Below are 14,236 nucleotides of genomic sequence, written 5' to 3'. Positions count from 1 at the left end.
TGGGGTGGAATCATAAGAGGGGGTTAGACACAATAGCTGTTCAAACATATCAGAATGGAACTTTCCTGCTCATGAATAAGAAATTTTATGAGATGGGTGCGTTGTTCTGGAATTATTTGTTGTGCTTACACAATGTGGAAGAATATAAACCACATTACAATGTAGACAAGTTCTACACTGAACATTCGAGAATTTTCACTGATTTTAACCATTAAGGATCAACAAATCACAAGACTAAAAACATTTAACTAATTTATGTGTATGAAAACCTAAACCACTACCAATTGACGAGAATTTATAACATCTTCAAATTACCCAGCATAAGTAAGCTCTCCTGGACTCTACAGAAATAAATATACTTAATACTTTGTGCCTAATCAGCAAGTATGCTTTCCTCCAACCTCTTTTCTGAATATTAAGAAGATGGAAAGTCTTTTTATAACTGAAAATAAGTGTTATGGTTTGGATACGAAGTGTTCCCTAAAGGCGCCTGTGTTGAAGGCTTAGTCCCCAGTGCAACAGTGTTCAGAGGCAGGGCTCTTGGGAGGTGATTAGAAGATGAGGACTCTGACCTCATCAGTGGATTAATCCAGTAATAGAATAATAATTTGGCAGCATTATTTTGAGGTGGTGGAAACTGCAGGAGTTAGAGCCTAGTTGGAGAAAATAGGCCTCAGAGGACATTCCTTGGAAGAATATATCTTTTTGCTATGCCCATTCCCTTCTCCTCTTTCTCAATCTCCCTCTCTCCTTTCTTCCTTCCCTTTCTCCCTTTCTCTCACATACAGACACACAAAATTCACTAACATTTAATACTGCTTGTTGCTGGGGTTTACAGTCATCGATAATTTCATTTGGTTCATCTTGACTACTTTCCAGTGTTTTACAATGACAGACTCACATTACTTAAAGCCCAACCAGTGAGGTGGATGTGGATAATTGAAAGTGAGCATCTAAACCCTCCTCTCACTTTCCTCTGCTCAGAAGCTGGAAGGCAAAGCTCTATCTTTAGACTTTCCTGCAAGTGAAGGTCTGGACACAAACTGCACTCTACCTCCTCAGATTCAGAAGTATGAGATTTAATGGCAGCCATAAAAAGAAAGTTTCTTAGATGACAGCTTTTCTAGGTTCAGTCTCCAGTTTGCCAGGTAAGGAAAGGCAATGTTAGCACACCTGGAGACAGCATGTAGACCAGAGGAGGGCTGAAGCCCTGCCTCTTCATAGAGGCAGGCCAAATGTGCATTGCTCCAGTTTTCTTTGTCTGTGATCTCTCCAGTGTTTTGTTAAAAATAATAATAATAATAATAATAATTAAGTATTAATTCCATGCATGATCAAAATGTTTTATGTTAAAAATTGGTCTACACTTATACACTATTGGTGGTATTGTAAATTAACACAACCACTACATAAGTCAATATGGAGATTTCTCAAACGACTAGATATGGAACCATCATATAACACAGCTGTATCACCCATCAGTATTTACACTGTGTACGTATGTATATATCAGCACAATTCACAATAGTCAAACTATGCAACCAGCCTAGGGGTTCATAAACAGATGAATGGGTAAAGAAAATGCTATACACACAATGAAGTTTTATTCAGCCACAAAGAAAAAAGAAATTGTGTCATTTACAGGAAAATGAATGAAACTATACACCATTATGTTAAGAAAAATGAGCCAGACTCAGAAGGTCAAAGGTTCTAAGTTTTTCTCTTATGTGGAAACTAGAGAGGAAAAAGGAAAAGAAAGGTGGGGACAGGGATCTCATGAAAATCAAAGGGAGATCAGTAGAGGAGAGGGACAAGAGACCAGGCACCTGGGGAGCAATACTGGCCAAATTATGCTGTCATATTGTGTGCATGTACAAATATGAAGCAACAAATCCCATTATTATGTTCAACTATCATGCATAAATTTAAAAAAAATGTGGGAAGTTGAAAAAAATTGGTCTGTTTGCTATAACTGAAATTGCTCATATACCAAAAATGTTGAATGAAAAAATAAATAAAACCATATTTACTATAATGTCATCCTTCAACTCATGGAAACAATATTAAAATTATTTTTTTTAATTGCAAACTTGATTTTTTTGTACATTTGTGAATCACATGTAAATTGGATCTATTCTAAACAAAAATTAGTATTATGAAACCAATTCAGAAATTGGATTCCCCTTCTTTGGATAGTCAACTGCATGACAGAGTCAGCTAAAATTTCTAGCTGATCTTAAAAAGAAAACAATTCAAAGTGGATCCTCATAGAATCTGTAAGAACAAAATATTTTGGGAGACTGACCTTAACAGTAAAATTCTTAATACAAAAAATCAGAAACTAAAGTACACATTATTTTTCCTAGAACATTCTTCTCAGTTTCAACTTATATATTCCAGGTGTTTTTTCTTTTTTTTTTTTTTTTTTACTTGAACTAATAGAAAAGAATCTGTTGAAACACAAAACAAAATTAAAGAAAATATATTTAATAGGTATTTTTACACAGATGTAAAGGATAAATGAAGCAAATCTCAAACTATATCCATTTTGATATTAATGTGATTAATACGATTTCCATATTTCTCACAATTATGTTAAATTACTGACAACATTGAAAAATATTTATTAAATCATTCAACAGATATTCATGGAGCATCCATTCAAGAGATTCAGCAGTGAAAACAATAAACCTAACTTAAACCTCACTGGGTAAAGAAAAAGGCTACAGACATGCTTCTGTAGGAATAAAAAATAAACTTTTAATAGTAGACCACAGGTCTGGGGTTGTAGCTCACTGGTAGAGCACTTTCCTTGCATGCATGAGGCACTAAATTCAATCTTCAGCACCTCATAAAAAATAAGTAACTAAAATAAAGATATTGTGTCCATCTACAACTAAAAAAAAATATTTTAAAAAAGTAGATCACATAGACTAAAGTATATTTATTTGGACTAAATAAATTAGGTCAAAGACTCAAGTAAATTAGGTCAAGGAAGCAAATTACATTGCCTGGACAGCTCACTTCCATCTAAAAGGGATATGGGGAAAAATGATTGATTCAGAATAAAGTACCACGAAGTCCACTTTCATCCTTAAAGTCCATAATGCTAAAACTGTTTTAATGTACCTTATGAGCCAATGTGAATATTTCCTTATATGAGTGTAAAATGTCCTTGTAAGGACAAACTTATAAAAAAAACAAATAAAGGAGCTACCTATGTAGAGAAACGTGACCAAAGGCAAAAAGAGGAAAAGGATTTTACATGGTACACATTTCATGCTGAAATTTTTCCTTTTTCTATTCTTTAATTTTTTATTTCTTTTATATTATTTGGTGCTGGGGATTGAACTTAAAGACACTTAACCAATGAGCTATATCCCTAATGCCCCATCCCATCCCACCTCACCCACTGCCCCCCCCCTTTTTCAGACAGGAACTTGCTAAGTTGTTGAGTCTGGCCTTGAACTTGCCATTCCTCCTGCCTCCATCTCCCCAGAAGCTGGGATTACAGGTCTGCACCAAAGCACCTGGCCAAAACTTTTCCTTTTTAACCATAAGAACACAATATCAAGGCAAAATATGGATACAAGGCTGGGGATGTAGCTAACTGGGAGAGCACTCTCCTAAATAAAAAGTATATACTACACCTATCACTGAATTTTATCAGAAAATTCAAGCATGATACAAAATAGGTTGTCTGAACTTTGATGTGAAAGTCAATAATATATCCACAAATGGCCAGAGGAAGCAAGCCCTAGGAGCAAAAAGTCTACCCAACAGGACACTTATCATGGACACCAAGAAGACAAGAGATGCAAAGGTGGCAGCAAAAAAGGAGAGGTGGTTACCTTCCTGTCACAGGCTTTGGGACTACCAGCAGTGTTCTGCTTGAGGAAGCCAGCTGTTGTTGACCAGCGTGTAGGGTTTTTCCTTGAGGGCTCTTCGGAAGAAAAATTATTATCACTGACAGAAGTGGAGAGGCCAATTAAAGCTGGGTCACTGCTTCGTCGGACATGAAGAGGCATATCTAAAAACACAAATAAAAAAAAAAAGCATTATGTTTAAAATGTGGATGCTGATGTCTAAAACTGTATGTTAAGATAAAGGTAATTAAATCTCAAAGATTGAAGAATAGAAGGTGGCTTCTTAAATAGCTCAGAATGCTAAATACAAATTCCACTCGTTCCTTTATTTTATTGATTTCTTTTATTTATTTATTTATTTATTTATTTATTTTGGTGCCAGGGATTTAACCACTGAGCCAAAGTGGTTTAGGAGTCTTGCTAAATTCTTAGGGTCTCACTAAATTGCTCAGGCTGGCTTTGAACTTGCTGTCATCCTGCCTCAGCCTTCTGAGTCACTGGGATTACAGAAATGTGCCACCACACTCAGCTCCCTTGTTCCAATAAAACAGTTTATGGTGAAGAAGATGTGATACAGGGTCAGTTCTGAGATCTGCCAGAACGTGTATGTGGGCTTCTCCATCATTATCTGTGTGGCTGTTGGTAGGATACCCCGTTCTCCTCTGCTTCTCATTTCTCTTTACTGTACTAACAATGAAATAATATACTTTATCCTAAAGGTACTTCAAGGACTAAATGAGCTAACAGTGCATGCATACCCAACAGAGAGGGCCAACAATGATTATTGTTTTTATATATTTCTAAATAACATATTATATAAATTATTTAAAAATCAAATCTAAGCAACAAAACAAATTGCATATAACCTACCTGTATCTCCTAAATAAAAAATACAAAATCTAGATAATATTTAGCTATTCTATTGAATAATTTTATTAAATAAAATGCTTCCTTTTTTTAATAGCATAGTATCAGACAGTGTACAACATAAAAATACTTGTTTACCTTAAGGTAAACAAAATCCTGAAAGTACTATGTTAATATGCAGGAAGTGTTTTCTACTACTAGCATACACAGTTACATGAAAGATAGTATGTGAGCAACTGTATTCACATACAAAAGTTCACTTGCAACTGCTATAACAAAATCAATAACAAATTCAGGCAAACATGTATTAGTAGCTCTGAGAACATCTTGGCAGATAGGATCACCGATAGAGCAGAGCAGGAACAGAACTACAAACAGGAGAGAGAAGAATAAAGCAAATGAGTCTCATGCAGGTAGAATCAGAGCCAAAAGTCCTATTTGTCATCTGAGTGAGATCACTCAAAAACATAATAAACATAAGACACAAAATTCACATTAAATTATGTTTCATCTATATCCAAAAAATAAAATTCAAGTCCAATATTTATTTTTTTAAAATGAACTAACAAAATAGTTTTAACGACAAAGCAGTAAGCTCATCATTTACTCTATGAGAAAACATTTTGGAAACATTGGTGTGGACACAAACAATGGTGTGGACAAAAAGATCCTTGAAGATCAGACTATATATATATTTATAGGTTACATTTCAGTCACTGTAAATCCAAGAATCTCCAAATTAGAAATGATCAGAAAAAAAACAGAAGGATATTATACTCATACTGCATTTAACATTTGCTTCTACATCAGGAGGATTTGATAAAAATAATATAGCCTAAGCAACATTACCAGAAGAAAAAAATGAATATCACTGAATTAAAAATTGTTGGTAGTTATCTTAATGTACTAGGAGAAATACACACATGAAAATTATAGAGGAAAGTTTTGGGGCTTTAAGTATGTCTGACCTATGACAGCCACCACTGCTTATAATTTGCACCAAATTACATGCATACATTTATACATACATACACCAATAAGAACTATATTATTATAATAACTATCAAAACAAATTCACAATCATATGCATCTAAGAATCTAGGTGTGTTAATATTATAATACTCTTACAAGGAAAGTTCTCTGCGAGAAGGAAACAAAAATTATTCCCAGGATCACCAAATGAATGTATAAGCTAAAAAGTAATCAAACAGGGCAGAGGACTAAAATACTCTCAACAATCACAATAGTTATTTAGATATGTGCTCTGTTGTTTTCCAGTTATATGGTTGTTATTTAGTTATTAAGCAACTCAGTATACTACTCTCCCTCCCCTTTCCCCTTCTTTCTTATTTCTGGTGTTTATGCCTAAAAGATGCACTATCAGTTCACAAGAAAAGGCTTTTAAAAATGATAAAGAGAAAAATGCAAATCAAAACCACTCTAAGATTTCATTTCACTCCAGTCAGAATGGCAGCTATTATGCATACAAACAACAATAAGTGTTAACAAGGATGTGGGGGAAAAGGTACACTCATATATTTCTGGTGGACTGCAAATTAGTGCAGCCAATATGGAAAGTAGTATGGAGATTTCTTGGAAAACTGGGAATGAAACCACCATTTGACCCAGCTGTCCGTCTCCTTGGTCTATACCCAAAGGATTTAAAAACAGCATACTACAGGAACACAGCCACATCAATGTTTATAGTAGTACAATTCACAATAGCTAATCTCTAGAACCAACGTAGATGCCCTTCAATAGATGATTGGATAAAAAAATGTAGCATATATACACAATGGAATATTACTCAGAATAAAAGAGAATAAAATCATGGCATTTGCAGGTAAATGGATGGAGTTAGAAAAGATAATGCTAAGTGAAGTTAGTCAATCCCACAAAACCACATGTTGAATGTTTTCTTTGATATAAGGAGGCTGATTCACAGTGGGATAGGGATCAGGAGCATGGGAGGAATAGACAAACGCTAGACAGGGCAAAGGGTTGGAGGGGAACAGTGCATATCTATTATCCCAGTGGCTAGGATACTGAGGCAGGAGGATCACAAGTTGAAAGGCAGCATCAGCAACTTAGGAAGTCCCTGCCTCAAAAAAAAAAAAAAAAAAGATTTTTTTTTTTTTTAAGGGACTGGGGATGTGGCTCAGTGGTTAAGCACCCCTGGGTTCCATCCCTAGTACCAAAAGAGAAGTTTAAAAACAAAAATAGGTACAGACATAAGGACCACATAAAAATACATTCCAACCCCAAAATAAATTGAGGGGCTATACAATTTCAATGAACTTGGCCACAATAAAACAGCTTATTCCACTTGTGTTTATAAATGTCTTCAGGAGAATACATTGCATACATGATTTCAATTAGATGAATAATGAGGACCATCTCATCCTCTGAACAGGCAGAATTCTGTGTTAATCTGTTAATCTGATATAGGTAAAAATCATTCTTATGTCTTCCCCTCTATATATTTTTAAATTTCAAAAAAAATGTGGCTTGGGGAAAGAGGGGGTCTCAGAAAGGAGGGAAGTTAGAACAGAGGCAGCAGACCCTATGAGCTATTTCTGCCAGGTGGATGATGGGGCACAGTGCCAGGACAGCATTTACATAAACTGCAATGGGAAGGATGCCCCAGGAGATATTCAATTATGCAATCCTTTCTTTGAGTGCTTCATGCATTAAACCATGTTTTCATTTCAGTGAAATTGTTAAAAAAAAATTAATAAGAATATAGTCTGGGTCTTTATTTTTGCACTGTCTTGTAACTGAAATTCCTGTGCAATTTCAGGACCCACTCTTAGGTTTGCTTCCACTATCAAATTCAGGAAGGTGTCTTAGATTGATTGCCAAGCAGATGAGAAAAGGACAGGACTCAATGAAAGAAGTAAACAATGTGTTCTTTCCAGAGGAATGCCAAGAAACATCATAATGACGCTGGTACCCGGGGCTGCAAGAACTGAGTCATAAGCAGCCTAAGCCACTTCACACAGAAAGACTCCAATATTATGTTAAGTGAAAGAAGCCAGGAACAGAAAGAGAAATGGCATAGGATCTCGCTGATAGGTGGACACTAAGTAAGCCAGTCTCACTGGGGCAGAAAATAGAATAATGGGTACCAGAGTCTGGGCCTGCAAAGAGCCTTAGGGATATGGAGAGGTAGTGGCCCATGGCAGTGAGACACACTAGGGAAAGGTTGGTGAATGGGAGGGAAAGGAAGGGGAAAAGGGAGTAAAAAAGATGGTGGAATGAGATGGACATCATTACCGTAACTACATATATGATACTTATTATGAAGACACAAATGGTGTGAATATACTTTATATACAACCAGAGATATGAAAAATTGTGCTCTATATGTGTAATATGAATTATAATGAATTCTGCTGTCATATATAACAAATTGCAAAAAAAAATAAAAAAGAATACTGTTACAGTAAGGAAAACGTTCTACTATTTGATAATATAGTAAGGTAGCTAATATCACACTGTACCCTCTAAATATGTACAACTACTGTGTTTCAATTAAATATAATTTTTAAAAAGCAACAGGTCCCAGCATGGATTTATGTTCATGCTGCCAAAAATTTCAACTCAGCAAGACATCATTGTCTCCTGTGATAGTACCCATTTGGAATCATATTGGTTTATAATTTCTTCTTGGTTTTATGATCCCATGAACGTTATATAAGGCATTTTTATCCAGTTTACTTATACATACACACACACATTTAGCAACACTGTATTAGAACCAATTACCTGGAGGGATTTCAACTTTTTTAAAATAATTTATTTAAATTAGTCTCTGCATTAGTCACAATGGAAAAAATATGTGATTAGCTTCACAGATAAGAAAGCTGGGTCTCAAAAAAAATAAATAAATAATCTGAGTGGCCCAGAGTCACAGAACAATTTTCCTAGCCAATATTCCAGGCACCTGAGTCACTGTTCAGTCACAATACCAATCATGAAGTCATTTCTATTATTCTGCAATGTATTAGAAAACAAAATTTGTAACCATCTATGAAATAAATGCAAGTCTCGGTTTTACAGTTGGAAAGAATTTTATAGTCTTCAAAGCAGAATTTCATGCACTGCAAAATCATACACTGATTCAACTCAGTACCATTTCATCCTGAGGAGTTGAAGAAATAGTACATTAACTACATACATAGATTGTCAGATAATGTAAAATAATAAAACATGCCCCAAAAAGAACAGACCTAGATTAATGATTCTCAAACTTTTATCTCAGGACCTTTACACACTGTAAACATTGAAGACCTCAAAAAGGTTTTGACTATGTAAGTTATAGCTAGTGGTATTGATCACATTTTGTAAATAAAAATGAGGGAAAAATGAGTATTTATTTATTCACTCATTTTAAAGTAACAATTATAAACCCATTACATGTTAACATAAACAACATGAGTTTGTGAAAACTATTTTACAAAACAAAGCATATTTAATAGGGAGTATGCCACTGTTCTGCATTTTGGTTAATAGAAGACATCTGGAATCTTGTATCTGCTTTCACATTCAATCTGCTGCAGTATGGTAAAGTACATCAGTAAAAATATACTTCACAAATATGTACAAGAGGGAATAGTAATTTTAATATCTTTAGATAATCATAGATATTCTTTGATATCAAAATGACGAAGAATAGTTTCTCAGAGGTCAGTTGCAATATGTACATGACCTTTTTGTTATATTAAAATCTACTTATCTGTCTCACACACTAACTGGATCATATACTCATGAAAAATTCTGCAACATTATACATTTGGAAAATATTATGTATTGAGTTATGCCACTCTTCTAAATGTTGATATATTTCTTTATACCAGAAAATCACAAATGCTAATATCTCTATCCCAATCTCATCAGAAGAGTGTTAAGTATTGGGAAACTGTCACGCTCACAATAAAATACAGGTTTCCAAAATCTGCTTTTCAGTAGAAAGTTCTAATTTTATCTTTGGAAACAAAGAATGTTAGTTGTTTGCCTTGTTTGACAGGCTCATGTCATTCATTTTCGAGAAATCTTCTGCCAGACCCTCTGTGCCTAAATAACCAGTTTTTCTGACTTCCTTTCAAACAAAGCCCAGTACCAAAATAAATAAATAAATAAATAAAAGTATTCATGAGAAAAAAGCTACCTCAAAATGTAACACAAACCAGCACAATAAATTCTTTAGGACAACTCCTGATCTTGAACAAGCAGCAGAAGTACTGGATGCCTACTCCCCACTTCGTAACATAAAAGGCTAAAAACCTGTGTACTCCAGACTCATGTGGAGAACCATTTCTGTTGTTTCATCAAGAACAGTGAATGGACATTTTTTCTTTTGTTAAACTGTGAGTGTGGGCGCGTGAATAATACATTTACTGCCACTGCCTTTATTGGTACCACGCAGCCTGCAATTTACCACTCAGAGTCTAGGCAACACTGGTACAGATATGAACCTAATCAATAACAGAGGTTCTCTCCCCCTCCATCCTCCACCACCCATCCCCACCCCCATCCCACCCCACCCCCACTAAGGATTAAATCAAAGGCCTTGTGCATGTTAGGCAAGTGCTCTAACACTGAGTTATACTATACTCCTGGACCCCAGAACATGTTTTAATGATACTCTGAAAAACAGTTTTGCCCTCAAAGCCTCACTGAAGTGATTTCCGTGATCCCTAATGGCCCACAGGACACACTAAGAATCGCTATCGTAGACTTGTGATCCAGGCACATCAGTTCACCTCTCCAGGCCTTAGTCCTAATTTATAAAATCAAGAGGCTTCACTAACAGGTTTAGTAGATGCTTTTAATATAAAAATGTGCATTTCCATGTATGTTTATACACTCCTCACCAGGACCATCCACCAAGCATCACCTTAACAGAACTAACTATTTGTGAACAATATATTTGAAAAAAATTTTAAAAGCATTTTGAAGCAGTACCAGCAGCCATTATCAAATATCCTTAAAGGTTAAAATATCATTAGCAATGGAGGAGAATAAAAATACACAAGGAGGGGGTATGGGTGTAGGGAAGATAGTGGAATGAGATGGACATCATTAGTACATGTATGAAGACATGAATTGTGTCTATCTACTTTTCGTACAACCAGAGACTTAAAAAATTGTGCTCTGTATGTCTATATGAACTGAATTGCATCCTTCTGTCATATATAACTAATTAGAATAAGTAAATAATTTTTAAAAAGTCTTTTTGAATGACCGTTTTAAAGGAAGAGCACGTTATGATTTTTGAAACTTGCATGTACAATCAGATGTAGAAGAAGCCAATATAAAATGTCCATCTCTGCATCTAACATGGGCCTTTTTAACATCCAGAGGAGAATAAAAGCCAATTCACACAGCATGTGGATTAGGCATCGGGGATACCTGAGAAGTTTTAATTACTGTTTAATACTTAGTATGACCCTAAATAATTATCATGAGTAGATGCATAAGACCATGAATGATTCATTTAAGTAGAACTATATATCAGAGATAATTATAGAGGATATCTGGTCTACACTTCAGATTACAATGAAGCTGTATTTTACCTATGATGGATGAAAATCAACACTCAGCCTTTAATTTTTTTAAGTGGTTCTGTTCATTTTACTAAACTTTAAGCATAAAACGCCTTTTATTACAAAAAAAAAATTACATAAGGTTTGTAGGAAGGGCACAGAAGCAGCCACAAACAGCATGTGGTCTTTGGACAAGCTGAATCTGATTTTAAGGAAAGAGATCACAATGAACATCTTATCAACAAATTAAATTAAAAAACACAACTGTCTGTTCATCTGAAAGGGTTTCCATCTCTCACCATCCTGAAAAAATACAATATTGCATAAAGAATGAAATTTTACTGTGGCCTCAGAGGAATAAAATACAAATACAATATTCTCCCCTGTGATTTGCTAGATGATTCTGGGCCCTGTGGACTGTTTTAACACTACTAATAATCTGATGTCATTTGTGTCCGTTACAGTAATTAGAAATAATAGGAGCTTCTCCCTTAAGGCAATTTGGTCACTATTGTTGAAATTCTTCAACCACAATTTTAGGAAAATTGATTCATTTAACAATATGATAATAAAACTTTCTAACTTTGCAATCTTCTGATTTATTTAATATATAGATGTTCAAAGTATATCTTCTGAAATATTAAAAAGAAAATTCAAAGATGAAGATCTTCAATAATTAAGCTGCTGGATGAAGCTCAGAGGGACCTGTACGATGTCACTGGGCCTGGGACAACAGTGGATGCTGTTTGATGTCTACACAGCTTTGAAGAGTGGATAAAACAGCAATAAACCCTCATCACAAGATTTGAAATTCTCTGTGGCACTAATGCACTGTAAATATTGATTTGACTCTCTAGATAACATGCTTTTTAAATAAGTGGAAGAAAGGGTAAATCTAATAATGAATTAGAGCAAATACTAAAAAGCAGACATATACATTTTTAAGTGTTAAATATCCTACCTCTACTGACCACTGTCTGGCCCAATGCTTCTCTTCTTTCATACTTCAGGTGATTTTTAAATTATTTAAGCTCTCAAGGCAATGAACAAACCTTTTCCAAGAAGACAGGCATAAGCCGTCAAGGTGTTTAATCAAATCTAAAAATAATATGCAGTTACACGTGTTCGATTAGAACTTATGGTGCAAACAGCATAATTACTCTTCATGCAAATTTAAGACTGTCTACCCCATCTTCAGGGCAATTATACATTTCCTGAAGACACATCTCACCATGGGAAGAATCAAGTTATTAAAACACGCCATGGGGATTAAAACCTGTCATCAGGATTATAAAACTGGCCTTCCAATATATGTTGTCCCTTAAAAGTATTTGACTGATTTGAGTACATTCCTTGGAAGAAATCTGTGGCAGCCATGGTAGAAAATATTCTTTGAAAAGCAATGAATGAGGGCTGGAAATGAAGCTCAATGGTAAAAAGCTTCCTCAACATGTATGAGACCCAAAGTTCCATCCCACCATTTGGGGATGGGGGAGGATAAAAGTAAGGAAAAAAAAGAGAAAAGCAACAAGGGAGAATATGAGTTTTATCACCCTATCATTGATTTTTCTTATGAGCAAGCAATAAATACAGAACACTATGGTCAGAAGGTGCCTTGGAGATAAATTGATAAGTCACCTTTACAGATGAGTACACCAAGGCCTAGAGAAATAGCTTAGGGGCTGGGTCAAAGGAGACTCTGTTTTAGGATGTCCTAGTTGCATCTGGCACCTTTGTTAATTGATTCCTTGTCCAGTACAATTTGGATTAGATCACAGTGCTCTCCAGGAAGAACAGATGTTACCAATTGACAAGATGCCGACCCTCCACTTGAGATAACAGGTGGTAGCTCATGAAGCTTAAAGCACATTTTTATACATAAGAGGATAGTTTCAGTGGTTCCACTAAGCCTGGACACATATAAGGAGGTGAGAGTAAGTGAAGAAGAAAAAATAGAAACAAGTGTTCTAATGTCATATTGATGCTTCTGGTGGGGGGGGGGTCGGATTTTTTGAGACATACTAAACTTGTAGCATTAAGATTCTAATTTTGAAATTAACAATATAACCACCTTGACGAACCTTTTAAATGTTCATTGATTACGAATAAAAATGGGGAAACCTAAATAAGATCAGTGGCTTCTATCAATATTAATATTGGGACTGTGATTAAATACTACCATTTCTCAAAATCCTCACATTAAATGAAACATAAAAAATAAATTCTCTGTGTAATTTCTTACAACAGCTTGTAAACATGTGATATTTATTTTAAATTAAAAAAAAAGAGATTAAGAGAAAATCCCAAGTGAGAACTTCATCATGAAGAGCTGCAGCAGTCCAAACCTCAGGTTGCTTTCTAACACTGTTTTCTGTACTGTTTTTCTCATAGACCAATGCTCAGCCCCTACACATAGTGGTGCCTGGCAGCCTCCCCACAATGATAGCTCCCTCACCAGGTTTCAGCATGGGAAGACCCAGGACTTCCCAACACAGAACACTCCTGTTGTCAAGAACCTAAGTGCCCTTCACAGCCACTTCAGGGAACAGTGTGACCTGTGCCCTGCAGGTGAGATCTAGTGTTACCATGCCAGCAGCCACAAGCTGGCCAGCTGGGAAAGGAATGAGTGAAGAAAGTTTAAAGGAAGGGTTGTTTATAAATATATGGCAGGACTAAGGATAGACATCAGGGATGACTCTCCTCTGCTCACAGAAGGCCAGGGGAGCTGTGGCTGTCCCTGGAGGTTCACAACCGCCCACAAACCACAGCCAGGGTTGGAGCCCAGCAATAAGAAGAACCGCCTTTCTCCCTGGGCTCTCCCTCAGTGCCCTCTGCTGGTGCATTCCCTGGCCTGAGGCAGGCAGTACAAGAGCAGCTTCTGGGGTACATGGGTCAGAGAAGAGTGGTTTTGGAAGAATCAAAAATGAACCATCCACCTCAAAGATGCTAGTGCAA

At 35.7% G+C, this 14,236-nt stretch overlaps 1 protein-coding gene across 24 annotated transcripts in view; it reads right to left on the bottom strand.

The window, feature by feature from the left end:
• Window positions 1-14,236, bottom strand: part of Pard3 (par-3 family cell polarity regulator) — a 669,836-nt gene that overhangs the window by 361,552 nt on the left and 294,048 nt on the right. For all 24 annotated transcript variants that reach the window (XM_078023416.1, XM_078023399.1, XM_078023411.1 and 21 more), the window contains exon 4: window positions 3,852-4,030. In XM_078023416.1, coding sequence (XP_077879542.1) covers window positions 3,852-4,030 — 179 coding nt within the window. The remainder of the gene's footprint in view (window positions 1-3,851; window positions 4,031-14,236) is intronic.

This window comes from Ictidomys tridecemlineatus, chromosome 10 (assembly GCF_052094955.1).
Source record: "Ictidomys tridecemlineatus isolate mIctTri1 chromosome 10, mIctTri1.hap1, whole genome shotgun sequence".
NCBI classification, from domain to species: domain Eukaryota; kingdom Metazoa; phylum Chordata; class Mammalia; order Rodentia; family Sciuridae; genus Ictidomys; species Ictidomys tridecemlineatus.
The sequence above is the reverse complement of the archived record's forward strand: the minus strand, read 5'-3'. Positions and strand labels throughout refer to the sequence as shown.